This window comes from Macroventuria anomochaeta (assembly GCF_010093625.1).
Source record: "Macroventuria anomochaeta strain CBS 525.71 unplaced genomic scaffold BU25scaffold_34, whole genome shotgun sequence".
NCBI classification, from domain to species: Eukaryota; Fungi; Ascomycota; class Dothideomycetes; order Pleosporales; family Didymellaceae; genus Macroventuria; species Macroventuria anomochaeta.
Genome location: NW_022985395.1, coordinates 241,890 through 266,822, shown reverse-complemented (window position 1 = coordinate 266,822; position 24,933 = coordinate 241,890). Strand labels below are relative to the sequence as shown.

The window sequence follows — 24,933 nt, the reverse complement described above, 5'->3', positions numbered from 1 at the left end:
CACAACAAACCATCACAACAAACCATCACAACAAACCATCACAACAAACCATCACAACAAACCCATGACATTACCTACCAAACACTCCCAGTCGTTCCCCTTACTCACTTTGTTCCCAGCCCAGCAACGCCACAACCCACGAAGCGTGGAGACGCTAGTCGCGTTCCGTGGACGTACAAACGGCCGACATTCTGGCGAAGGAGATGGTGCGTAGGAGAGCGGAGAAGGTGGCTACTGGCAGGTTCAGCGAGGGTCGACGGGCAGAGCCTCGGATGCGGATGCGGGTGGGAGGGACATCACGCCCCCCAGGGAGGGCATGAGCAAGGAGTGCCTGTGAGACTGATGAATCCCGTAGCGCCGTCCTCCTGGGCCTACCCCTTGAGGGAAGCCAGACTTATGCCGGTATTGACTACACTGGTCGGAATGCGTTGACGGAGTGCTTGCGTCGCATCTTCACCGCGAGTGGAAAATCAACCAGAAAACGTGTGTTGACCGACTGGGCATGTCTCGCTGAAACGCACGGATTCGAACAGGTGCAGAGTCACAGTGCCCACGACAGAGCTCATTCGGGTGAGAACTGGCAGGCGGTGAAGAAGGAAACGTGGGAGCGTGTAGGCGGGTCTATCAGGCACAACGAAAACTTAGATGGTCCTGACCGAGGGTGCTTCAGCGACAGGGGGCATTCTCATGGGGTCGGATTACTTACAACATATACAACAGACCTTATACGAGTTCCATTCTTGGTTTTCGACGTTGTTGGTGGGGGGGGGGGGGGAGTTTCCTCTATTGATGTCGCTTTCGACCTGTGCTGCCTCGTTCCTGCCTTGCTTCTAGAGTGGCCTGCTCCGCATCGCCTCCTGCACAAATACCTCCACAACTCATTGCTACACGATCCCCACCCTGCTTGCGTTGGCTTCTTGTCCCGTGACAGCCCATCGGCACTGAATTCTAATCCCATCATCAGACGTTGCGCTTCGCGTCATTTCGGGACTCTTTTCGACAAGAGGCTCCTGCTTCGCAGAAGCAACAAAGAGGTGGATGCTCCGTCTACGATATTTCACTATGCGTTTAAGACATGAAGAAGCGCAGACTTCGGCACTTGCTCTCGTATAGCAACGATGGCTGGTATCTCCAACGCACATATCTGTCGCTTGAAATGTGTGTAGATTGTTCTTATGATGATGAATCTGCCGACGGATCAGGATGTGGGGTGGATGGCGCAATCACGAGGGTTCTCCCAATCGGCGTCGAAGGATGTTGTTGGTTCGCCTCACCTTTTGTGAGAGATTGCCCGGTCATGTCCGTTGGTGTGTGCCGTAGCATTGGCGGGAATAGAGGCTAGCAAAGATAGCTGGCTATGGGACAAGACGAGTGTGTATGTTCCTGTGCTTGCTCGGTGCTTAACAAGTTGACGTTGTCCCGTTCGCCACGAGATGCCTGACATCGAGCTAGACTACGATAGTAGACTTCCTAGAAGGTGTGCTAAGACTCGTCAGATGGTATGTTTGCATTAGTGAGGCAACAATATGCGGTGACTTTGTTTTTAGTCTTCTAAAGCACTTACTTGAGATGTCCGGATTAGCCGGCCAAGGGGGTTTTGGGGTGAGAGAAGTAAAAAAGCTTTACAATAGGGCATGGTCGTGGCTGCCGTAAGCTTCACTTGGTGGCTGAATTGCTTTTGATCACGGTCAATGACCTTCTGAACCTGCCGGTACTTAGTAGTGCACAAGTGTCGGCCGTGAGAGCCCTGGCGTCTTCAGCCTCGACACAGAGAAGAGAGCATCCTCCGAAGGACGCATTAACGACAGCCTGCCTGAAATCCCTTTGTGCCCTTGCTGTGTGAGGCGTGCAACCTAGAGGTTGGAGACCGAAAATCGTGGCCCTTCTGTCAGCCCGAAAACAAGGCGGCGAAGGATATTTGTGCATCATGAAGCCTGTTGATGGTGTCGTTACATTCTGAGTGGCGACCTTGGTGCCATCTTCGGGAGTTTCGGCTTGTTCGATGGAGCATGCAATGACCTGAGAGAGTTTTCGAGTGCGGCTTATAGAATCCACGTGGTTTCACGACCCATATCTCCGGTCTGTAAAGGTATGATGCTTTCCATTGGCAAGCCTTCTCTGGTCAGTGAATCCCACTTTCGAACATCAGCTCACTGATGGAATGTGATGAAAATGATGGAAAGACTTGATTCGTTTGCAGGCAGAGTGTCTGGAAATGGACAGCTCAGAACGGTCTGTATCGATGAGCTGCATGCGGTCTGCGGTCTGCAACTCGACCTTCCAGTGCCCATGAATGCATGTTGACGTGCCAGACCCAAATGCTAACAGACGTGCGGGGTACGCTCCTCCGCCGTCCGTCAGGCATGGTCCTGCATGTCAGGGTGTGAAGTGGTCCGAACCGGCTCCTGTGGCTCGGCCCTTGGGCATTGGGCAGAGGTTCGTCTGCCCACGAACGCATACGTAATATCGGTTGATTGCAACGATACTGGTAATGCGCGACGAAGGATCATTCAGCTTGATGCAGGTGACTGTAAATGGCCGCCGGTAGTAGTGTCTTGGACTGATGGCGCGCGGTAGGGTGAGGCTCTGCGTCTATTTGCATGTCTCCTAAGCATCATCGGGCTCGCGGGGAGGGCAAGATACGAAAGGCTCCTCCAGGGGGTATCTCAGAGACACCAAGGCGCGTAGTGTCCGAGATGTATAGCGAGTGGATCTTGGTAAATCGTGGGAGTCCCGTACAATTCGGTGCAGCCGGACTCATTGCAGGCTATCCGTGTCTTCGCCTTCTGAATTGCTGATGCTCAATTCTGCTTTGCATGGGGTCCCCAGTATCAAATAATCAAGCTGTCTCAGAGCGCAATAGAATAGACAGGCTGTAGGTTCGCTGCTGGAACTCACATCTCACAGATACCAAGTCAAGTGCCGAGAGCTTCCTGGAGGATCGAACTTGGTCAGACAGATCATGGTCGGTGCTTGCAAGTATGCGTTGTCTGTGTTGCATTGTAGCAATGAGGATGCAGAGATGCCCAGCGGTCCGGACATCTAGCGCGTTCTGGAAAGGATGTCCCTGCGATCGTCGAACACTTCGTGAACTTGACAGATCTTGGTAGTGGAGGCGGTGAGGCGGAGGGTTCCCCATGCGAGACACCGGCGATCTGTCAGTGCGAGTCCACAGTGTCTCATGCCCAACCGTATGGGTGTGTTTGCTTTTGAGGTGATGATCGACATTGATGGTTCTTGAGGGCGCGCGATTGCCAAGGGCATTGTCCCCACAGGCATAGCAAGTGTACACATGGAAACACAACACATGCGAGTGAAGCTTGTCGAAGAGCCCAGTTGATAATGTGGTGGCGAAGAGATCGACCTTATACACTTGTGGTATTTGCGTCCAGTATGGGGGGTGAAGACGTGGCAGCTATGCCATTGCGTCGAAGCCGTATGCTGAATTGGTAGTTGTACGACAGCGCCTCTAAAGCTTCGGATCTCTCTCAATGGACAGGCCGCACTGGAATTGCTGCTAAGACGAAGACAGAAAATAAGGCGGCGCGTTGGATTGGCTCAAATGGCTGCTGCCCAGTGATCGTCGTTGGGCCGATAAGTTAGGGCGAGAATGAGGCGAGCGGCATCAGCGCATACCAGCCCAACCAGGGGCTTCCTCGGTAACGCTCCCGGACACGATGTTGAGACTGCGCTTTGCAACAGTGTACTTGTCTGGTTCAGCAATGGATGTGTGACCTGAAGACAGGGCTGCCGGGATGTATAAAATTGTGCGAAGCCCAAGCTCATTCTCGCTACGACAGCGTTTGAACATAGTGTGAACCTGGCTTGTATATCATCTACTGCTTTGTCAGCACTGTTCTTGGTTTAGCACTCCATAATGACAACCCCCAACTCATACTTCGTCCCCGGATATGGCATTTCTCGGGCTGTGATCCAGAATGAGATAAGATATCATTGTGGTCCCGATGCAATCGTCAGACCGTACACATTCCAAGTAAGGGGTCTTCAGAAGGTGTCCCGACGACCATAATCAAGGGCTAACCGACTGTTAGGGACGAGACGGCTTTCTCATATCGACTATTGGACCGCCATTGACAAAGGTGAGGCTGCGATGAACATTCAGGTCATTTGAACTGACTCCCGCAGGCGCAAATCGAGGACCTGAAGATGTCATCGCGCGAGTACGAAGAGAAGCAGTCACGCATAGCCGGCGAACATGACGTCTTCGTGAACGCACCCATACCCATCAATCAAAGGATACGACGCAGCCAATAAGCCACGCTTCAGTCATGATCGAGCTCTCCATTTTGGCATCGGAGCCATAGAGCAGCCGGCCTGGCTCTTTTACGGACCTTACACCTCATACGTTCGTTGAAGGTCCCCGAGGACGAGTGATAATTGCCGATGCCCGACCGATGCATATGTCGTAACGAGTCTTCTTTCCAAGCGTCATCGTTGCCAGATTCTGGCCTGTTATCATAGTATTGGCTTTGGAGGAAGCCGCAATGCTTTGACATCGCTGCTTTTGTTGTGTTTCCGCATTCTGAGTTGTAGATGTATCAACAGGCAGCTCTGGCCAAGCAGCTCTAGTTCAAGAGACAGGGCAGAACCAGACACCGAAATACGCCACGAACAATATGTTCCTTGGAACGACGGGGCAAGCGCCAGGGCCAGGGTAGCTCTCAAGGTAGATCTCGTAGGTAAATCTCAGATCTTGCTGGTACGAATTCCGAACTCCAAACGCTGCGAAGCATGATGAAGCATGATCGAGCCCGCACTGGCCATTGGTGGTATATGACCTTGGGGAGGCTACAGCTGTCCCGTACACGCTGTAAAGGCGAGAACTAGGTGTGGTAGAAGTTGGTATGGTTTATTTGGAAAGGAAGCGTCTAAGTAGCAATCACGACTAAGCCGCGCTAGGGAGCTTTCCTCCAGCTTCGCAGACGCGACGCGATCGACAGAACTACACCACGCGTTTCGCACAACGTGATATCGCCTTCGAACGTATGTCAATCTTCGCAAACCATCAGTAGTATTTCAAACGCGATCTTTGAGCCCCGTACCTCCTGATGTTCACGACGTTGACCAGACTTACCCTGCCTTACCCTGCGTCGCGATTACCGCGGTTTTCAGCAACGGAACCGTGGTCAGGAATGGGTTTATACTAATTTTAGGTTTGGCAATTGCGCAGGCTCTAGAACCACCTGCTACAGCTCCCTTCCCGTGTTGTGAACCGGTACCTGAACGCAGCTCACTGTCTCTAGAATCGCCTACCCACGAGATGCGCACCTTCGCTTGGTTAAGAGAAAGGGCTCAGTATGTTCCAATGCCTAGATGGGACGAATTGTCGCCTTAGGGAGCAATGCGTCTGGCGAATATCGATGACTCCATGAGTAACGATCATCGAGAAGGGGTTCCAGGAGGCTGACGAATTGAATGAGACAATGGATCAGTGCACCACGAAAGTTTGGGTGAGATTTCGACGCCTCCCTAGAGCTCAGCGGAGATTCTCTGTAGATACCGCCGGGGCTACAGACCTCCCGCTGGCAGTCAGTTGTGCAAATCTCCGTACGAATAGATCACCATCAATTAGCCTCGTTCCTCGTATAATGCTACGATAAAGTGTAAGTTCATGTGCGATGTTTCGACCAGGCAAACTTGAGCCCTGCAGGCTGATCGTAGAGGCAGGCGATGCCGCGCAGATACCCAACCCTGAGGACCTTCAGGTCTGCCTATATCTCTACGGAATGCGGTACTCTCTCCGAGGGCGATGAGTGTTGTATCTGCCTCGACCCATACGATAATAGTTCACACCAAGCTGTAGGTGTCACCAGCAACAGCGAGTGCGGACATGTGTTTGGACGCCAGTGTCTTGAAGCCTATCTGGACAGCACCAACCCCGGCAAGAACACATGTCCAGTCTGTCGCCGAAAATGGTACACTCGAAGATCGATCAACCTTTCCACTCCCAGAGACACCAACACTTCGCAGGTGTTGGCTCCTCCTACCCAATTACGAACCCCTACACGAGACGGTGTTGAATCGAGGGCACTGCAACGACTGACTTCGCGCGAACACGTACAAGCTACCAGTAACATTAGTATAGGCCGGCATGTGGAGCAGCTTGTCAACAATATGGAATTCATCGAAGCTCTGGAGGCTACAGGTGCACCGCCTCTAGACCAGGAGGTGAGAGTTCGCCTTCGACAGCTCCAAGGTCGGATACGTGCGTTCCTCGACAGGAATGACGAGACAGTCGAAGCCTCTGTAGGCTCTATCGCTCCTCGTTCACGACCTCACGCTGTGTTGCAAGGCACCGCAGAACGAACATCCAGACATTTGCCAGACCTGGTCATTGCAGAGCTTGACAACGGTCAAGATCCGTATTCGCTACTCGGTGTCGCTTTTCAAAACAGCACACTATCGCTCCCAGACCTTTCAGCCCCTCGTATGCAAGCGTCACAGCAGTCCAACTTTTCGCCAGCGGTTGCACCTCCGATGCGAAACAGCAGAAGGGGTCCTACAGCTCTTGCCAGGACCACCACTATCAGCCGCTCGGGTCGTGCAATGCCTAGACTCCGGATACCGACGCCAACTGCACGAACAGAAGCACACCAGCCTCAAACAGGACGAGTACGTCTGCAATCCTTAAATGGGTCTCGCTCGCAACCAACGATTCAAGGAATCAATACACAGATGATGGAGGGGCACCTACAAGCATATTGGAGTGAGAATCCTGATAGTAGCAACATGCGGCAATCCGAATCACTTCCCAATCGTCGCAGTGCGCTGCCTGATATCGCAGAGCTGGAGGGCACTTCGCCGCCACTCTCATTTGCTGGCACCGCAGCCAATCAAGCCATAAGTAGAGATGTCGACCGACGCTCTGTCCACACTACCAATCACGAGATTGAGCGAGCCCAACTCCTCCTCCCCAGATATCCGACATCGCGCCTGCGTCGGTCGAACAGCACCTTGGGATTACCCAATGACTCTCAGCCAGTCGGTACGCCCCCGCAGCCCATACTCGCAGCTTCCATGGCGCAGCGGCCAGCCGGTCTCAGGAGTCGAATAACAGCACCGGACTCTCCGCATGGATTCTCACGTATGATGAGCATCTCCAATCTTCTCGATTTGGTATCTCGCAACCGTGCAAGATAGGGCGAAAGCATGTGTGATTTCCTTCGCCGTTGACCGCATCATCTTCGACAGAAGCGTACATTCTGTCTTTATCTTCCTTTCTCGACAATCTTTACTCAACCCTCTAATCTCTTAAAACATGTAATACCGACCTTAGGGTCGTCCACTCCTTGAAGATCCGTTAAAACGACAAACCTAGACCGACAGACTAATGTAATCGAGGGTTAGACCTCCCTCCAGAATTTTCACAGACCCAAATCGTGTTACTGACCACAGGTGGAGTTCGACAGGTATCAAGCTTCACTGACAGCAGGCAGGTAACACGGCGCAGCCTTGACAATTCCTTGGCTTGGCACGCCCCTCGCTCAAATTGTAGCGTAGTCCAGACTTCAAAAGCCGTTCCGCGATACTTTGCCTCAGTACGCTCCTCAAGGAACAGCAAGGCATGTGCTCATAAGTACACATCACCTCAAAAGCTTGTTTTTCGTTATCCTTAATACGGCGCCTCGACCCTTCTCGCCTTCACCTCTGTCCGGATCTTAACACAATCTAGCACATGCTCTCAACTCCCGCGATCTTCTCGCTCTTTATCTCTACCATATTACACCACTGACACTCCATTCTTACTTCGTACCTCACTATGAAGGAAAGAAAGAGTTGACGTAGCCTCGGTAATGGATGGACCCCTTGACACTGCTGCACGGAGTTTTAAGAACACACAGAAGTCAATCCGTAGACTTCTACATCAGAAGAGTGTCCCATCTGCCTGGAGACATACTCATCTACACGCGAACAATGGATCCGTATCAAAGGCAATACAGGGTGCTCTCATGTGTTCGGCTCCGACTGTTTAAAGGAGGTGCTCAACGATCCACAGTTGGCAAGAAAGTGTCCACTATGGCGCACACAATGGCTCCCTACCTCTGCAAGTAGACGCCGAAGTGCTCTACTAGCTGCACTCGACACAATACAGGGAGACTTGAACGCGAGGGAAGAGCAGCTTACAGCTGCCATCACTGCAAGGATAGGGAGAGCAGACGCGACAAACATCGCGGAGGCCATTCCTAGATTCCGTATTCGATTCCTCGTGTCAGCCTTGCTGAAGGGGCTGCGAATGATGCCGCTTACCGCGCTCAGCTTGACAACTACAGCATACTCAGGCAAGATGTTGAGAATGTCCGGACCCGCGCCAGCCGCAGAGGACTAAGCTGGTTCTTCGAAAGGACTGCAAGGGAGCCATCAAGGGATGAACAGGAGCTGATGGTGTCGCGAAACAGGTCCACTGCCAACAGCTCTACACTAGAGTCACAGCCATCTCAACGAATACCTCCAGGACCCCTCGATCGATTCCGCGATTTCGCTCACCTACCCCTGGAATCCCAGCACCAGCTGAGGAAGTGCCAGAGGGAGAAGACTCAGCGAATTGACCAACCACTCCTTCCTCACGAGTTCGACTACCTCCAGGCGACCTTCACGTTGATCGGGCCTCCCTAAACTCCCGCGACATAGCGGGATGAAGTCACTAGGGTGTTTGGTAATAGGCTGTAGAATCTGGAGAAGCTAGAGAAGTGAGAATGGTATGGACGGTGAAGGATTGTGGCCATGCGATTCTCGGGTCGATATTCTGACTGCTTCCTGGGCCACAGATGTGGACTGCTTTTTTTTTCGCAATTGGAATTTACGGTCCGTTTAATGAGAATGGCGGGTTGGTGTGTTGACTCCCTCCGTGCTGCGCTTGAGCGTTCAGTGGGATTTCTTGTGGAAGGCGGTAGTGTTGGGTTTTTCATGATGGCGTGGGAGAGACAGTGGGTAGCCCATAGTTAGTCCTTTTGTGGATATTTGGGGATCATTTAATAGGAACGTGGAATACGTTCACAGTAGGAGGATACTATTGGAGTTTCAAATGACTGTGTTGACGATATTATGTGGTGGTGTGGACCGGCTTTTTGGATACAACATTTCGATATATCTTGAGATTCGCATGTTTCATAGTACGAGAAACACAATCTACAAGAATAGCCGTATACTTTGGTGTCACAACATTACATCTGCGGCTCGACATCCCCCGGTTCCAATACCTGGCAATCGTCATACTCGACATCGCACACACATCATAGACTCACCTCACCAAACCCACACCCACAATGCACAACTATCTCCGCGTAACCTCCGCGCAACTTACCCCATTCGCATTCACAGAATCCCTACGCAGGATCCCATACCCTCTCTTTCCGTCGATTACGTAACCAATTCCTCACAACCCATACACCCTGAGCCGTACGAGTCGCCCATTCCCCTCATCACCAACCTCACAACTCATGGACGATGATGTGATGCAAGGTCGTTGCATGGTACGCTACCGATCGGCAGCCCCGAAGGGCTACTAGCCCCTAAAAAAGCAAGGCGGGGGACATAAGCCTTTAGCCGAGTGTTTAGCTTACTTTTAGTAGTGAACTTAGCGTCGTGGGGTGTGCGATGGCTTTTATGGTAAGGCGATGCCGAAGCACATATTGCTGTGTAGTGATGGATATTGTGGAAGGGCGATGAGGTTTGGTGTTTTGAGGCGTTTCGGAGTAGATCTGTCGCAGACAACAAGATATTGCGGTGAAGTAATTGACGTGGTGGTGATGAATCCCAGTCCTGTCACTCAGCCCTGTTAGTCGTTGTTGCACAGGATCTCGATGCTTCGCTTGTTTCAGCCGCATCTTCGATTGCGGTTGTGAACACAGTCAGCGCTGTCGACGACATCATGCCGTTTCCTCGTGAGCTCCACGTGCCGGGTGAGTCGCAACCGTTCCTCTAGGTGCCGTGAGAGCGTCCGCGGGTTCGGATTCGACGCGCTTGCGATCCCAGCTGACCTTTTAGGGTGTACCGCTAGGCTCTGCCGGGCCCACAGGGAGCTCGCTACACCAGAACGTTGCTCGTCTGCCGCGGGTCGAGGGTTGCAAGATCGGTCGTGCGTCATACATTAGTCTTTGATGCGTGTCGTGGATGAGGTAGCCGTAGCGAATCAAATTTGGTAGTGAATGACGGCAATATCATGGTCCGGGTAAAATAATGTGAAGTAAGGTTTGATGAGGATAGTTATATACGAGCTCAACAGCAGAGTAAGATTTGCAAGAAAAAAGGGAAAGAAAAGTTAAGAACATGCTAGACGAGAAAACGAAACTTGGCATACCAGGAATCCCATGCTGAATACCTCCGCGAAGTCATGCTGTGTACGAAGTTCCCACTACGATCGCTTCGCACTGCCTGAAGAGAAGCAGGCCAAGCGACCAAACGTAAGCTAGTCAAAAGAAAGAGACCAACGCCAACGCTAAGGTTGACCGCTTTGTAGCGTTATCAAAAACCAGGGAAAAAAGTGCGTATGCTTTTCAAGAAAGTGTGACCAGCACAAAGGAAGGAGAAAGAAAGGGGGGAAGTACGGGAGAGCCTGAGAGACGCGCACCCCGAATACACCGTTGTCGAAAGGGCGTTCCACCACAAGGCATCGCTATCTTGGGTAAATTGATTAAGCAGAAGAGTATCCGTGTTCGTCGTATGGCGTTTTCAAAGCCATTGCTGGAAGGCCATGCTGGGTCGATGACGCGTAACGTAGTATGAGATGGGTATCGAGTAGGAGATGTGTGGCGCCATGAGGCTGGATGCCCAAATGCAGTAGGTACAAATTACGGGAAAGATGCTGGATCGACCGTGATGTTCATCGGCGCATGAGCGCTTGCTGGATCTGAGCGAGCGAAGGGTCTTCTACGAGCCACTTGCCCTGGGCAGCGTCCTGGTTGCGGAGTGTACTCTCAACGTAAGTGTCCGTAATGGCAAGGAGCTCCTTTATAGTCTGTCAGTAGCTGCGATAGGGGTAATGGTGAAGAGTGATAGACAGGGGGTAGAGCGATGCAGGGGTCGTTGACGTACATTGCGTAGCGTGCCATCCACTTGTTGTAGCGCTGCGAGGTGACTTGCGTTCGGCTTCTGGCCTCGCAGAATGCTGTAACGTGAGTTCATCCACCTCAGACCAGCGTGCGCTCTCAGGTACGCCCGCTGACACTGGAATCGTCGTACCGCTGCGTCCGTGATGATTCTGTGCTCTGACGTCAGCCTATACATCCAAGGAAGGTACTCTGACCGCTGATGTCACGTCCACAACATCCAAGTGCTCCTTCACAAGACAGAAAGAGCAAAGGCTGTCAGGTATATGCACTCACGTCTTCAATTGCTGCCTCTCGCGCTCAGGGTCCCCTGTAGATGCCCCTGTGCTGGCGGAGAATGGTGTTTGAAGGATGGTCTGGGCTTCGCTGGCGCAGGAGCGAAGCAGTGAATATCCTTCGAGGTAGTACTCCTCCGCGGTCGGTGTAGCGCGCAATTGACTTAGGTAGTGTTGTAGGTTGCGGAAGTCCGTCATGATCTCTGTTATCCGCATAGCTCGGGCATCGTTAACTGTGGAAGTACGGTCAGTAACAAGATCTGGACGCAGTAATATCTTGCAGAGATGTAGAGCGAGCAAATTCACCAGGAGGTCTGGGTTGCTTGGAAGTAGGAGTACGTACGGCCGTCAGACATGTTGGCAACGAAAGTAGAAGATCGTGTAGAGGAAGAGTTTGATCCTGGTGGTGTTGAGTGTGGATCAATGCAAAACTGAGTCGTTGGGGTAAGGCTTGCTTGCTGTGATGAAGACCAACAGAGGCGTGAGGACCGTTATATAACGGGGATCAACTAGGTGTTCATGGGAAGGATGGTACACTGCAAGGCTTGATAGTAGTGAGGGCTGCTCCCGCCGCTACGTCTTGCCGAGTATCCACATTTGGATTCTGAGTAGCGTCCAGCTGGCATTAGCTGGTATAGCTGGACCACTCAGCATTGCGAGGGTGCCAATGGGGCTCCGATGGGGTGTAAGAGTAGCACTGAGTCTGAGGCTGCATGAGAGAACTAGCATGCAGGAACCGTAGAAGCACACATCCTATTTTGCGAGCCCCATTACCATCGCAGCTGGAGTGGGCACGTTCGTCAGTGCTGCGCTGGGCATTCAGCAGCGGTATGGAAAGCCACCAAAACACTAAGCCGCTTTGGACCAAGCTCCACGGCCTCATCCGGAAAGGCATGGTGCTAAGCTGTGTACCTCAGCCGCAGCACCACCATTGATTGGTTCATACTTATAATTAGCGGTGCGGCATTCGCGTGGTCTTCGCTGAGTGAACCTGAAGATGGCGCCGGGTAGGGTCAACCTGAGTATCTCCGCAACGCTCTTAGGGCCATAGTCACAGAGCGGTGTCAGCCACAGAACGGCTGTGCTGGCGACTCCGGCCAGTCAGATGACGTCGATAGGCTGTTCCTGAGATGTTGCAGCGCATGGCAGCTGGAGCCTAAGGAGAATGCTGTCATTGAGGTATAGGCGGAAGGATCATACACACCATGTGGAGCCGGGGGCTGAACTCCCAAGTTCTTCAAGTCGGTTCCAGTTTCCAGTCACTGTTGCGCTTATGCAGGTATGTGAGTCTAAGTCTTGGATTCATGGTGCTTCTGTAGCACTTCTTGTGTCTGAGAGGTCGTTTCATGCTATCCGGAGCTCGTCATGGTTCTCGTGTTTGCGCCTACCTCAGCGACCCACCGCCTTTCAGCCCTGAGGCATCAGTCTCCACTGGTCCCTCAATCCTTGTCGGCAATTGATTGCAGTCGCTCGTCAATCTCTTCTTCGGTGAGCGCCCTGAATGCGGCATCGGTGCCCTCTTGGCCATCGAGTCTGGGTCCACCGACGATGCCGACTTCCAACTCCCCCTTCTTGAAATCGACAGACAGGACCGTGCTCAGCGCAGTGATTGCTAGCTCGACGACCTCCTCCCAGTTGCCCTCTGCATGCTCCTTGTTCTTCAGCTTCTTCTCGAGGAAGTTGAGCGCCTCTTGTGTCTTGGGCCCCGATGCGGTCGCCTTGTACCCGACGTAGTATCCTGCTGGGTCGCACTTGTATAGTTGAGGGCCGAACTCTGAGTCTAACGAGATGAGCGTTGTGGCAACACCAAGCGGTCGCATGTAAGCCTGCACCAAGATTAGCACTTCTGCTCCATTGCCTCCTCTGTTCTGTTCTTGCTTACCCGCTGTGTGTAGACCTGGCTGATGTTGGCTATCCTCTTGGCTAAGACATCGCAGGGCATCTCGTAACCGTACTTGTAGCGGAACTCGGCAGCTTCGCCGCGCGCTCTGCTCACGGAAGCTCTCGCATCGGCGATGGAACCTGTCATGACACAGCCAACAGACGGCGATAGCTTGAAGATGTGAGAGACGGAGGAGGGCTCAATAAGCTTGTCCTATACGTAGGTATCAGTACCACATTACCGCCTCGTGAGCTCGATGCAACATACAGGAACCTTCTTCTGCGAGATAACTACTGCGCAGTCCTTGCCCCTCACTCCCAACGATGTGATGTTCGCTGCCGTGATTGCCTTGAATGCATATTCTGTAAGGCCCTTGTGTTAGCGGGGGTATGTGGGAGAGAGCTACGAAGCTGCAGCGCCGAGCAGTCGATGGATGCAGGACTATGGAGGGTATCGTACCGACTTGGTAGAGGCGACCTTGGTCGGAGAAGATGGTGATGTGTCTGTCGTAGCCTGCGCTTCCTGTATGACGAGGGAGCTGTTAGCATATGTAATAGACAAACACAAGCTCGGAGGGGCGATGGCGACGCACCAGACATGATGGCGGCGGGTGTATATGTGTGTTTATGTGTTTCAGCTTCGGGTGCAGCTCTTGGAGGCGATTGTAAGCTTTATCGGCGCTGGTGGTGATGGCAGGCGAGATGTCGTGGTCGTTGGATGCTGGACGCGCCTTCCACTGGCGGCCTGGAAGCCGGGGATCGCCAGAGGCGCTTGGACCACCATGTTTTCCAGCTCCAAAATCTCTTTTCACGCCTCTCATTCGACATTCGAAAACTGACATATACACGGATCGAGCTGATTCGGAGTTGAGCGATGGGTCGAGTCTCCGCATAATCGTAATAAGACGACTCCATATTCCACATTTGATCATGTCAACGAGGATTCCTGCCTGGCGCAGACTTGGCCTTGCGCTGCAGAGTGAGGCCCGATCCGGAGTCGCCGTAACTGAGTCCACTGCATCTCACGGGGGCGAAACCCAGCCTGTAGCAACTCCTGATGCAGAAAAAGAAACCCAGAAACCTTCTGAGTCTTCCATCGAGCCTGCCCAAAATGGAAAATCGTCAAGGCTTGGCAAACGCAAACACCACCATGAGGCAGCAGAGGAGAGCGAACCAACAACATCAAAGAAGAGTCGGACGGTAGCGGAGGACGACCATGCCCGCGAAGATGCTGTTGTTCATGCGCCCATCGGTACGCAAGAGGACCATGCTATGCCAGATACCACCACAAACGAGCCCTCCTTAGCCACACCTGCAAAAGGAGATCCAAATTATCGCCAAGGAAAAAAGAAGAAGCCCAAGCTTACCCCCAAGGACCGAAAGAAGCTGGCTCAGCAAAAGGAGCCTGCACCTTCACCTGCTGAAGCTGTACCAGTGAGGACAAGAGCAACTTTACTTGCCTCAACTGAGGTCGACCATCTTCCAGCGCCCTCATTCTCGACCCCACAGAAACATCAACCCATACTCCGGGATCGTAGCAAAGACTCCTCAGGATCACCTCCAAGGACAGACCGGCGCAAGTCTGTCGCTTTCACACCTGATACAAAGAGAGTGGACGGTGATAGTGGGCAAACGTGGTTCAAAAAGTGGGCAGCTGAGCAGAAGGGAGAAGAGCCTGAAGCTATAGAACAGCCTAGCTTCACTTCAGCACCAGTGACTACTGAGGAGCCCAAAGAAGCAGCGGAGACCGAAAGGAAGGAGAAGAAGAAGAAGAAGAAGAAGGATAAGAAGGACAAGACATCGTCGAAAGAGAAGGAAGCAGCAGCTTTCGCTGCAAGCACTGCAGCCAAAGAAGAACAGGTAGCTGCACAGCCAGCTTCACAGCCAGCGAAGCCTTCGAAAGATAGCAAGAGCCAATCTGCAGCCGCCGCAAAGGGCAAGAAGAAGGATCCCTCCGTCTATATCTCCTACCTCACTCAGTACTACAACGACCGCGACAACTGGAAGTTCAACAAAGCGAAACAGAACGACGTCGTAGATAACGCCCTGAACATCTTCCGCATCCCAGACCAGCATTCTGAAGCACTACTTGAGTACATCAAGGGTCTGAAAGGTGCAGGTGTCATCGAGCGACTGAAAGAAAAGACATTGGCAATCATCAAAGAGCTCGACGCAGAAGACGCCAAAGCACCGGCAGATATGGACGCAGATGCCCAGAAAGCCGCCAAGGAGGCCGCCTTGCAAGAGCGCGTCACCAAGGAGAGAAAGCGCAGAAAGGTCGAAGGCGACGTCGAGAGCTTTGCGACCCACCCCAACGGCAATGCATACATTCGACGCATGCGCCGCAGCCGTGCCGAAGCACTTCTGTCAGCGCTTGGTCGCACAGCGCCGATTCTGCCGGCCCCCAAGCCGACCACAAGCATAAACCCCATGGCTCAGAATCTTGCGCCGCAGCAAAGGGCCCGCAAGAGCAAGCGCAGGACCGATATTTCAAGCGATGAGAGTAGCTCTGATAGCAGCAGCGACGACAGCTCGAGTGACGACTCGGACTCCGAATCTGAGGCTGGCAATAGCTCGGATTCGGACAGTGGAAGCGCGAGTGGAACCAGCTCAAGCTCTGATAGTAACGGGTCTAATGGGAGCAATAGCGACAGCGACAGTGACAGCGACTAGATTGGTCCCCATTACTGAACAGATTGTATCATATCAACTTTCAAGATTTTCGATTCATTGAACGACAACGGGTTGGTGATTGTAGACAGAGAATCAAACTATCCATCACGAAGTCCAGCTTGGCCTCGAGCATCTTATTATCGATTTTTCCTCGTATATGGAATGACTATGAACCCCCAGCGTCAGATGTATTAGCGTCAGCTTTGCGGTGGCAAAGTGGACATCAGCTCGGCTTCCCCGCAATGGCCAACCCACGTGCTCTTCCGTTGACACGAGCATCAACATTCTCATACAAAACCTCAGCTTAGCCAAGATACAAACACACATGTCACTGTCACAGCTCCCAGCAGAACTTATCGAACAAATCACTTCATACCTCGACCTTTCCAGCTTCCGTTCCTTCCGCCTCACAACATCACACTACCGCACCCAAGCTACCCACATCTTCAAACACCGCTTCTTCATAACACAACACCTACAATGGACGAAAGCCTCGCTCCAACGCCTTGTCGACATATCCGCACACCCTGACGTAGGCAATGCACTGCACCACCTCATCATCGATGCCACACCCAAGTATTCATTGGAGCTATGGAAGACACGTCGGCGCAGCGCAGACGCAGGGCACATGACACCAGTCACAGATGATGAAGATGGGAGCAAGCTGATCAATAGGCTGAATGGGGAGTTTGAAGAGTTGCAAGAGGAGGCGGAAGAGGTGGCGAAGTGGTTCAATGAGACGCGCTTCGATGTCAAATGCCTCACCACCGTCTTCTCGCGCCTCACTAATCTAGAGAGCATCACCTTCTCATATACCGGCATGGAATCACGCTTCTCAAAATTCTCTCATCGCTACTGCTCCACTTCGCAACACGAAATGAGCCGTCCGTTCATATCCACGCTCGCCGCACTCGCTACATCAGGGGTGAAAGTCAAACATATCAAGATTCACGATGAGAATAGGCACGGTGCTGTCAGTATCGGACGCCTTGAGTGCCTCGCCCCTTCACTCCGATACTTCGACGCAGCCTTGTCCAATTTAGAAATACTGCAGCTCAACCTCCGCGACTGGCGCTCGCCAGACTCAGGCTTCGAACTTGAGCGCACACGCGCGCCGTTCGTCGTCCGCTTCCTGGCGAAGTGCAGAAACGTTCGGTCTCTCGAACTAAGTTGTTACAGCGCGCTTGAGGAGGATTTGTTTGGGGAGATGGCGAGGCATTGTGAGCTTGAAAAGTTGGAGAGGTGCAGGTTGGACCTGTTCCGCATCGCCCGCGCTCACAACTTACTCTCTTTCCTCGCGCCCTCATCAACAAGTCTCGTGACCCTGGAGCTAGAGCATGTTCTGCTGGCTGATCCTGAGGTATCGTGGGCAGATGTGTTCGCCTGCCTCGCGGACTCAACGACGTGTCTCGCAGGATTGAAAAAATTGGAGCTCAATAGGTTATTTACACAGCGGTTATCCAGGTCAATCAAACGCGTCCTCTTCCATGATTGGAGAAGCCCAACCACTTCGCTGATCATCGAGGGTGAGAACTGGAGAGAAGAATGCAAGGACCGTGGATGCAGATACATGGAGTCTGAGGCCGCGAGGATGTGGGATGCGGGCGCGGTGTTGTATCCATTTGTGGGATTGGGTTCGTATGTGTGACCGCCATAGCCCGCTTCATCCATCTCCTTCGAACTCGCGCAATCTTTCATCCCCGGCTTGAGCCATGTCGGCGGAGGGAGAGGAACGGCTGTCGCTGCGAAACGTGGGTGGCACCTTACTTTCCCTTCTTAGCGTTGAGGATATAGGACTCCAGACCCCCCCCCCCCCCCAATGTTTGTAATTGATTCAATAACAACGTTCTGGTCTCTCGAATATTTTTCTTGTTTGACATGTTGAGAGATGGTCGTTGAGATATCGCGACATCACGCTTGGCGGATATACGGCAGGATAGTCGACGCTCGTGCTTCTCAACCGACCATGCCTGGTTAGCGGTAGGATGGACGGCAAAACGGCAACAATCGATGGTCTTGAAACATGATGGCTGGATTTTGTCGTGAAATTCCAGCGTTGCGGCTGATTGATCCTGGAATCGATGCGCAACGGCCCGTAGGCGTGGGTGTGGAGGCGAGCTGTTAACCTTATTTTGATGTCGTCCTGATGGATAGTTTGCGTCTTAGCGGACAGTGCTGGCGGTTGTGGTAAGGGTTCTTTTCTCAGTCTCGTCTGTGTGGTCCTTCTCCGCTGCGTATCGTCGTGTGTCGTTGTGCCTCTTTGGCATGGCTATCGTGTTGAGCACATGCTATCCTGAGGTTGTAATCGTGAGCGCACTGTCGCACTGCGATAGTATGTTTCCTTAGTGAAGAGCAAAAAAGGGCATATATGCGAAAAATGAGTTTCATGGATCTACAGTATTGGTGACATGAAGTTGAGGCAGCAAAAAATAACGCTGCAACCGAGCCTTTTAGTTGCATGCAAGCGGCCGATATACATCAACTTTCCTCCGAAATCTGGGGCGCATGCCGCGCTTTCCTTATGTTTTCCCTTCACATTGCGGTGCCGCAGACCAGGGCTTGCGCTTCAATTTGATGAAGTCCATCGTCCATCATTAGTGTTGTGGATTTAGCAGCATTCTTGCCCGGACATGCGGAGCTCAGGTGAGCGTCGTGAACAGATTGAGAAGGTGCCAGAAGTAGAAGCCAACACCAGGAAATTGCCCTCGATTCGAGGCTTGCATTCACTGCTAGATTCTACGACGCGAAGACCAGAAGTGAGTGCCTTCATGGAAGTGCCAAATGTGGCAGTGATTGTCACGCTCTGTCCAGACTTCAGCGTCTGTCTTGGCTGTTGTACTCAGAGGTTCAAAGGACTGCATCTCAGATGAGATCGCTTAACGTCCTGGTTGTGTTGTCAGTGTTTTCCACTTTTTCTGTTCGCCAGTCGGCGCCTTGCTATCGAAGGATTCCCGAACTCGCATTCGGCGTATCTCGGAAGCTGCACGTTTGCATCCCGATCACTTGCACATGCCGTACATGATGTCAAGCATGACCGTTTCTTTCAAGATCATGAGTTGGTGGATGTTCGTGCATACCGAGGTGCTCAGCCTCGTTCCTGAATGTATTTCTAGACTCTTGGTAGAACTGCGACAAGCATTGAGCTTGCGGTGGTTTGTTTCGACGACCGCTAAGATTGTAGTCCTTCTTGGCTGACAGGATGTGAGCATTCCGCCTGTCGCCGCAACAGAGCCAGGTCGAAAGGGGCTCCGTGAGGATTCACCGCTTCTCAATCAGCTCATCCTTGTCTACAGTCATGGAGGTACTCGCAACGCTTTGCGCGCTTGTCAACGACGATGGTACCGTATCGATGCCATGCCTCCGATCTGATACACACTTGTTCTATCCCATAAACACCGGCGAAATATTGGATGATGGAGTAATTGTCCGATGAGGCAGAAGGCTGCGCTAAGCCTTACACCTACCGCACGTCAGGGCCAAAAGCGTGTTAGTCCGTTCGCTGGGAATAACAGGAGGAAGCTAAGCGTTTCAGAAACAACAACACAATGCAGCTTCCGCAGGAGAATTTACACCTTCTGCATCCCACGTGGACCATGAAACGCTATCTATGATCGCCAAGTTCGACTTTGCGGTTAGCACACACACTGCTTGGCATGTCTTTCCTGCAGAGCGGAGGTTGTTTTGCCAAGGGCCAAGACGCCATGTGGACTTGCGCGAATGAGGTGTGGATTGGTCGTGGAGGGAGGTTCATTCGAGGTAAGATGAAATCATTACAGTGAGCTTGGCTGTGTAGCTTCGTAGGCGGCGACCATAAGGTACTTGCGGGAGCATGGTCGAAGAGACGGTTATAAGTACCATCGGCAGTCCAACACTAGAATCATCATCAGCCAGGAGCATTCAATTCAATCTTTCGAACTTCCCTTCCATTCTTTTCAAACGATCACTCCTTCAGACCACATTCGCTCCAACAACCAATCTTCCAAAATGAAGGCCTCTACCATCTTCGCTGCTGTTGCAGCTTTCCTTCCTGCCGCCATGGCTTGCAACGGTTTCACCGGTGGTGTTCCTAAGGCTGTTGGCACAAAGACCAACAAGGCCGTCATTGAGGTCAAGGCCGGCCAGGTCTTCGACGGGCAGTGGTACAGGTACGACCGCGGCAGCGGTGCTTGCGGTGGCCAGGGTGAGGGAGGTAAGTGATCGACACCATTCTAACTTTCTTGAATGAATACTTACATCATATAGACTACAAAGATGCCGTCTTCTACCTCCACGAGGGTGCCACTCTCCGTAACGTCATCATCGGAAAGAATCAGGCTGAGGGTGTCCACTGCACTGGTCACTGCACTCTCGAGTATGTCTGGTGGGAGGATGTTTGCGAGGACGCTCTCTCCATCAAGAACGACAAGGCTGGGTCACAGACCTGGGTCATCGGTGGTGGTGCTTACCACGGCTCGGACAAGATCATCCAGCACAACGGCTGCGGTACCGTCAACATCATCAACTTCTACGTTGAGGACTACGGCAAGCTCTACAGGTCCTGCGGAAACGTAAGCACTGCACTGCGGGTATATAATACAGATCACTGACCTCTCTTCCAGTGCTCCAAGCAGTGCAAGCGTAACGTCTACATTGAGGGTGTCACCGCTAAGAATGGTGGTGAGCTCGCTGGTATCAACGCCAACTACAAGGATACTGCTACTCTCAAGAACGTTTGCTCCGACGCAAAGACGAAGTGCCAGATGTACAACGGCTGCGCTGGTGGCTGCGAGCCCTCTAAGGCCGGTACCTGCTCCGGTTAAGCTGGCTTAGCTTTCGAGCAGAGATCAGCCCTAGGCTTTCTCCTGGCCTCCACCATTTGGCGGATATAGAGGCGATCGGAACATTGGTTGCCGATTGCGATGTTGGCCCTGCTACTTATACATACATCCGTCCTTCTTGTTAATACACTTTGCTGCCTTGCTCTTTTGCAAGCCGGCGCTCGTCGTCAAGATCCTTCTCGTCTGCCGTATACCGTGAACATGCATGAAAAGGTTCTTGTTGAAAAAAAGATAATATGCCGTCGTACTTGCTTCAAGGCAGTACTTGCACCAGCTCAAATAATGCCCTTAATGATGGTGTCCTGTGCAGGAGGCTGCAACGGGTGAACACCTCTGCCTTTACCCTGCTGAGAAGTACGCAAAAGCCATTGCGAAATGAGCGCATCGATGTCGCAGCGCGATCGTTGAGAACCTCCAGGCCTCTTGTGGTTGTGGTTGGAGCACCAACAGGAAGGCAGCGTGCCCGGTGGAATCGTGATTCCAACAACGACGATCGTGCTTTTCCCAGAATGGCAACGCTAAGATAGCGCGTTTCTTGAGTACAGGCGCGTTCGCTTTCTCTCGCTCACATCCCATGCTCGGTCCGTATCTCTTGTTTATATGTGCCCAATCAGCGTTTTCCGCATTTACACTGTCTAGCGCGGTCTTCCTTCTATAGTATGGCTGGCTGGCCAGTCTTGTTTTACGGTATATCTCGTTAACACTTGTGCGACACTTTGCGGGCAGCAAATTCGACAATCAAACACCATTGGCGCCTTCACAAAAACAAATGTCATGACGGTTACAACGACAGCTAAACAGATGTCAGTCGAAATTATCATCAAGCGAATTTTAGAACGCCAGGGTCACAAGGCTACTTTCATAGCTCGCTTCGTCAGCAACTCATCTCAGTTCGATCTGACCGGCGAGTCTGAAGATCGGCACGATGGTACTGGCTGCGAAAACATACCAGTATCGCTTGACGCAAGCCGAATGCCAACTGCACAATCTTCTTCGTAGGCTCGAAGCAGAATTCGAAGACGAGTTCCCGGAGATATTCAGTAGCACAGGACTTCCAAAGCTGTTTGTGGAAGCTGCTCCTGGGGCCCAGATTATATGGCTAACAAAAGATCCAGGAACAAACCCTTCACGTTATCATTGCAGTTAGGAGGTCGTCAGCTTGAACATTTTGATCTCAACGGTACACATCTCATACAAGATTGTGCGTCTGTCGGTGCTAAAATTGTACGAAAGCTTCTGACATCCGACGAGCATGTGGAATCGCCTGCAAGAGATGATACCTCAACTAAACTGGGAAGCGGAGATCCTGGCAGAGTCACGCCAGGCCTGTCAAATGAACCCCTGGTGTCTGTTGCGGTCAAAGAACAAACGTCATGGGAGTCGATCAAGCAGGAAGTTGTCCCTCCATACGTTAAAGCTGTTACCTTTACGGTAGCTCGGAGTGATTTAACACCCGATCGTCAGGAGGACTTGAAATTTCGTTTCCCTGATGTTACGATCACTACCGAATATCTACCTCGCGAGCACGAAGATGAAGTCGAGGTCGAGTCCCAATTCGCTGCCGATCAATGTCTGCGACAAAGGTCCACTACAGAGACTGCACCAATCACGTCCTGGACAACCTCCACGAAGCCCCTGTCACTCCACACGAGCATAATGACTGTCGCAGAAGTAATTCCAGATATACCTTCAGTCACTGATACGCCAAAGCTCAGTTTGTTATCGCGGATGAGCATTGGTGGGTCCGAAATACGCATCAAGGGCGTTGCTTCCGGAAACCCAGACAACGCCGATACACCCACAGGTCCCGGCAAGACGTACAATAAATCGCCGATATTAAGCATCGCAGAGCGTATAGGTCTGGAAACCACCTGCCCAGATAAGGTCATACATGCCATGTGGTCACAATGGCAAAACAATCGCGAAGTAAAGCCATATGCCGCAGTGCGTCGAATGATCAACCTCAAGCAATACTACAACAATCTTGTCACGCTGTACACACTCGCACACCATAGGGAGGAGTTCGACTTGTGTTTTGCGGTGTTGCTCAGGTTTCAGAGCACGAACTATACCTTCAGAGAAGAATTACCAGACGTAGCCACCATCGTTCTGGCATTCCAATATTTGCCTGAGGGTAACGACCTTTGTTGCTGGGTAGCGACGCTGTTCGCGTTTTTATGGACGACTCAGCAATATCAGGACCGCGAACACCTCCTCGCTGACTTTCCCGGGCTCGATAGCGACGCATTTTCTAAGTTCATTTTCGCGATCGCACACATAAGAGCTCCTTTCACGAAAGGCCACAACACTGCGGTACTCGAGCAATGGTGTGAGGTGCACCATCATGAAGAAGGCGACGCAGAAGAAGCGTTATGCAAAGAGGTGTTTGACGGCATGAAAGTCCAGCTTGACAAGATCAGGAGTGAAGAAGCTGAGCGCGAGTACAACGAGGCGAAGAGACTAGTCGATGACTACGTGAAGAGCCTGCAGTCACAGTCACTGAGTGTAGACGCAACACAGAGCACACCTCTCGGAAAGAGCAAAAGAAAAGCGGAGAGCCCTGTTGTACAGTCACACAGGAAGTATAAGAGGGGCGGTGGAAGGGGCGGTGGAAGGGGCGGGTTCAGCCGAGCATCATCGTAAGGATTCGGCACCAAGCAATCACTGCCTCGAGGCGCTTGTGGGAGATGAGGCCTAGATTCACTCGACACATCAAGGCGAAGGTCAGTATAGATTTCATATTAGCACTGAATACACAGGCCGGCGCGTTTCTTTCAAATGACCGCCTGATCACCTTTTTCCGTGGCTTCCACAAGATTGGACTATTCGGGTCGCGATCTTGCCAGAATGCTCGCATCCACGTGTAATTGCCTCCATTCACACTTGCTGACAAGGACCAGCAACTTTCTCACTGAGACATCACATGTGCGCCTTCCTAAATTTCAACGCCTTCTTTACGAGAGAACATGCCACAACATATCGTATATTCGAATATCTTCAACAGCAGGCGATGTGAGGTCAGCTCAATACCGGCCAAGGAAGATGAAAGACACCACATATGATATGTCATATCTTTGGCTGCGGAACAGGAGTGCCTTCAGCTGCCTCTGCGTTAACCTTACACCCTGCCCACACTGCTCTAGCAAGCCATGGCGTATTCCATTCGCCGCCAGAGATAACTGCAACCCAAATTGAAGAAATCGCTCAAGGTCATATGGTTGAGTCCAGAAAATCAAGTGTAAGCCGCCAAAAATAGGTCCTACGAGCTCGCTTGCTGAGCCTATCAGCTGTAAGTCTCAGCTGACTCAACGGTGGCTGATAGTGAATGTTCAGCTGCTGCGCTAGCTGAAATAGGTCAAGCTTACTGTTCTCACTACACTTACCAATCGCTCAGCTGAACCGCGCAGCCACCACCCGCTTGTTCGGCCGTATGCTTGACCGCATACTGGATGGGTCGCTCCACTCGCGTTTGGCTACGAAAAGCCACAGCCTCAATCTGACGGTCAGAACCAATCTCATGAGCAAGTTTCCATCCATGGCTGTGCAACATTTGTCTCGCAGCCTCGAGGCCACCGCCCTCAGCGTAGCATCGAGGCAGAGCAAAACGATACCTCGTGATGCTTTGCTGGCGTAAGTCTGAGCTACCTTTAGCAACGACCTTGGAGGACTCGATGTATAAAGATCGAGGCAGTCCGCATCAAATGGTTTCTCATCACACAACAACCAAACAACCAAGGCAGCATCTTCATTTTCCTACACTTTTCAATCTTCGCATCTCCTTACAACACTCACTCCACCAAAAAACCAACTACCAACCCAACCATCAAAATGAAGGCCTCAATCATCGCATCCACACTCGCCATCTTCGGCTCTGCCCTCGCTTTCCCCACCGCTCCTCAAACCCAAACCCAAACCCTCTTCACCATTCAGCTCACCAATGACTTCTCCGGCGCCAACGCCATCCGCTCCGTCGCCGTCAACAACACCCCAACCACCTTCTCCACTCTCTTCACTGGCACTATCCTTGTCAAGAACGGTGCCGTCATAGCCACCAGTGTGCAGAACGTCAACCCCCAGGGCAATGCCCAGTGTGTAATCAAGAACGCTGTCGGCGCCGAGGTTGGACGCATCAACAACCAGAAGACTTTCCTCGACCTCGATGGGGATGTCACCAAGGCCGTCGAGACTGACGTCTCTGCTTTCACGATCACTTGCTTTTAA

The 24,933-nt window shown here is 52.1% G+C and overlaps 9 protein-coding genes across 9 annotated transcripts in view; 7 read left to right on the top strand and 2 right to left on the bottom strand.

Moving 5' to 3' along the window:
- BU25DRAFT_169655 (uncharacterized protein) overlaps window positions 1–266 on the top strand; it is a 1,942-nt gene extending 1,676 nt beyond the window's left edge. Inside the window, exon 3 of the mRNA XM_033700809.1 lies at window positions 1–266. This exon is cut by the window's left edge and continues 2 nt beyond it. The gene's annotated coding sequence lies outside the window, so the exon portion shown is untranslated.
- Window positions 267–3,807: 3,541 nt separating this feature from the next.
- On the top strand, window positions 3,808–4,735 carry BU25DRAFT_375144 (uncharacterized protein). Its single transcript, XM_033704083.1, has 3 exons — window positions 3,808–3,994; window positions 4,053–4,100; window positions 4,147–4,735. The coding sequence occupies exons 1-3, from the start codon at window positions 3,878–3,880 to the stop codon at window positions 4,273–4,275; spliced, it is 294 nt and encodes a 97-aa protein (XP_033558062.1). The 5' UTR covers window positions 3,808–3,877; the 3' UTR covers window positions 4,276–4,735.
- Window positions 4,736–5,691: 956 nt separating this feature from the next.
- On the top strand, window positions 5,692–7,161 carry BU25DRAFT_424548 (uncharacterized protein; the record flags this gene model as incomplete). Its single annotated transcript, XM_033708294.1, has 1 exon — window positions 5,692–7,161. The coding sequence occupies one exon, from the start codon at window positions 5,692–5,694 to the stop codon at window positions 7,159–7,161; it is 1,470 nt and encodes a 489-aa protein (XP_033558061.1).
- Window positions 7,162–10,342: 3,181 nt separating this feature from the next.
- Window positions 10,343–11,831, bottom strand: BU25DRAFT_169530 (uncharacterized protein). The gene is made up of 4 exons (XM_033700808.1): window positions 11,685–11,831; window positions 11,343–11,574; window positions 11,053–11,218; window positions 10,343–10,966 (listed from the first exon to the last, which is right to left on the bottom strand). Exons 1-4 carry the CDS (start codon window positions 11,695–11,697, stop codon window positions 10,841–10,843), a joined length of 537 nt encoding a protein of 178 aa, XP_033558060.1. The 5' UTR covers window positions 11,698–11,831; the 3' UTR covers window positions 10,343–10,840.
- A 949-nt stretch (window positions 11,832–12,780) lies between these two features.
- BU25DRAFT_424546 (N-terminal nucleophile aminohydrolase) lies at window positions 12,781–13,822 on the bottom strand (the record flags this gene model as incomplete). The annotated part of the gene is made up of 5 exons (XM_033708293.1): window positions 12,781–13,167; window positions 13,224–13,436; window positions 13,491–13,585; window positions 13,683–13,745; window positions 13,816–13,822. 5 exons carry the CDS (start codon window positions 13,820–13,822, stop codon window positions 12,781–12,783), a joined length of 765 nt encoding a protein of 254 aa, XP_033558059.1.
- A 235-nt stretch (window positions 13,823–14,057) lies between these two features.
- BU25DRAFT_442338 (uncharacterized protein) lies at window positions 14,058–17,705 on the top strand. Its single transcript, XM_033709291.1, has 3 exons — window positions 14,058–15,881; window positions 16,204–17,359; window positions 17,396–17,705. The coding sequence occupies exons 1-3, from the start codon at window positions 14,153–14,155 to the stop codon at window positions 17,541–17,543; spliced, it is 3,033 nt and encodes a 1,010-aa protein (XP_033558058.1). The 5' UTR covers window positions 14,058–14,152; the 3' UTR covers window positions 17,544–17,705.
- Window positions 17,706–19,879: 2,174 nt separating this feature from the next.
- On the top strand, window positions 19,880–20,694 carry BU25DRAFT_433915 (polysaccharide lyase family 3 protein; the record flags this gene model as incomplete). Its single annotated transcript, XM_033708825.1, has 3 exons — window positions 19,880–20,084; window positions 20,138–20,442; window positions 20,494–20,694. 3 exons carry the CDS (start codon window positions 19,880–19,882, stop codon window positions 20,692–20,694), a joined length of 711 nt encoding a protein of 236 aa, XP_033558057.1.
- A 943-nt stretch (window positions 20,695–21,637) lies between these two features.
- On the top strand, window positions 21,638–23,355 carry BU25DRAFT_424542 (uncharacterized protein; the record flags this gene model as incomplete). Its single annotated transcript, XM_033708292.1, has 2 exons — window positions 21,638–21,774; window positions 21,828–23,355. 2 exons carry the CDS (start codon window positions 21,638–21,640, stop codon window positions 23,353–23,355), a joined length of 1,665 nt encoding a protein of 554 aa, XP_033558056.1.
- A 1,185-nt stretch (window positions 23,356–24,540) lies between these two features.
- Window positions 24,541–24,933, top strand: BU25DRAFT_424541 (uncharacterized protein; the record flags this gene model as incomplete). Its single annotated transcript, XM_033708291.1, has 1 exon — window positions 24,541–24,933. One exon carries the CDS (start codon window positions 24,541–24,543, stop codon window positions 24,931–24,933), a length of 393 nt encoding a protein of 130 aa, XP_033558055.1.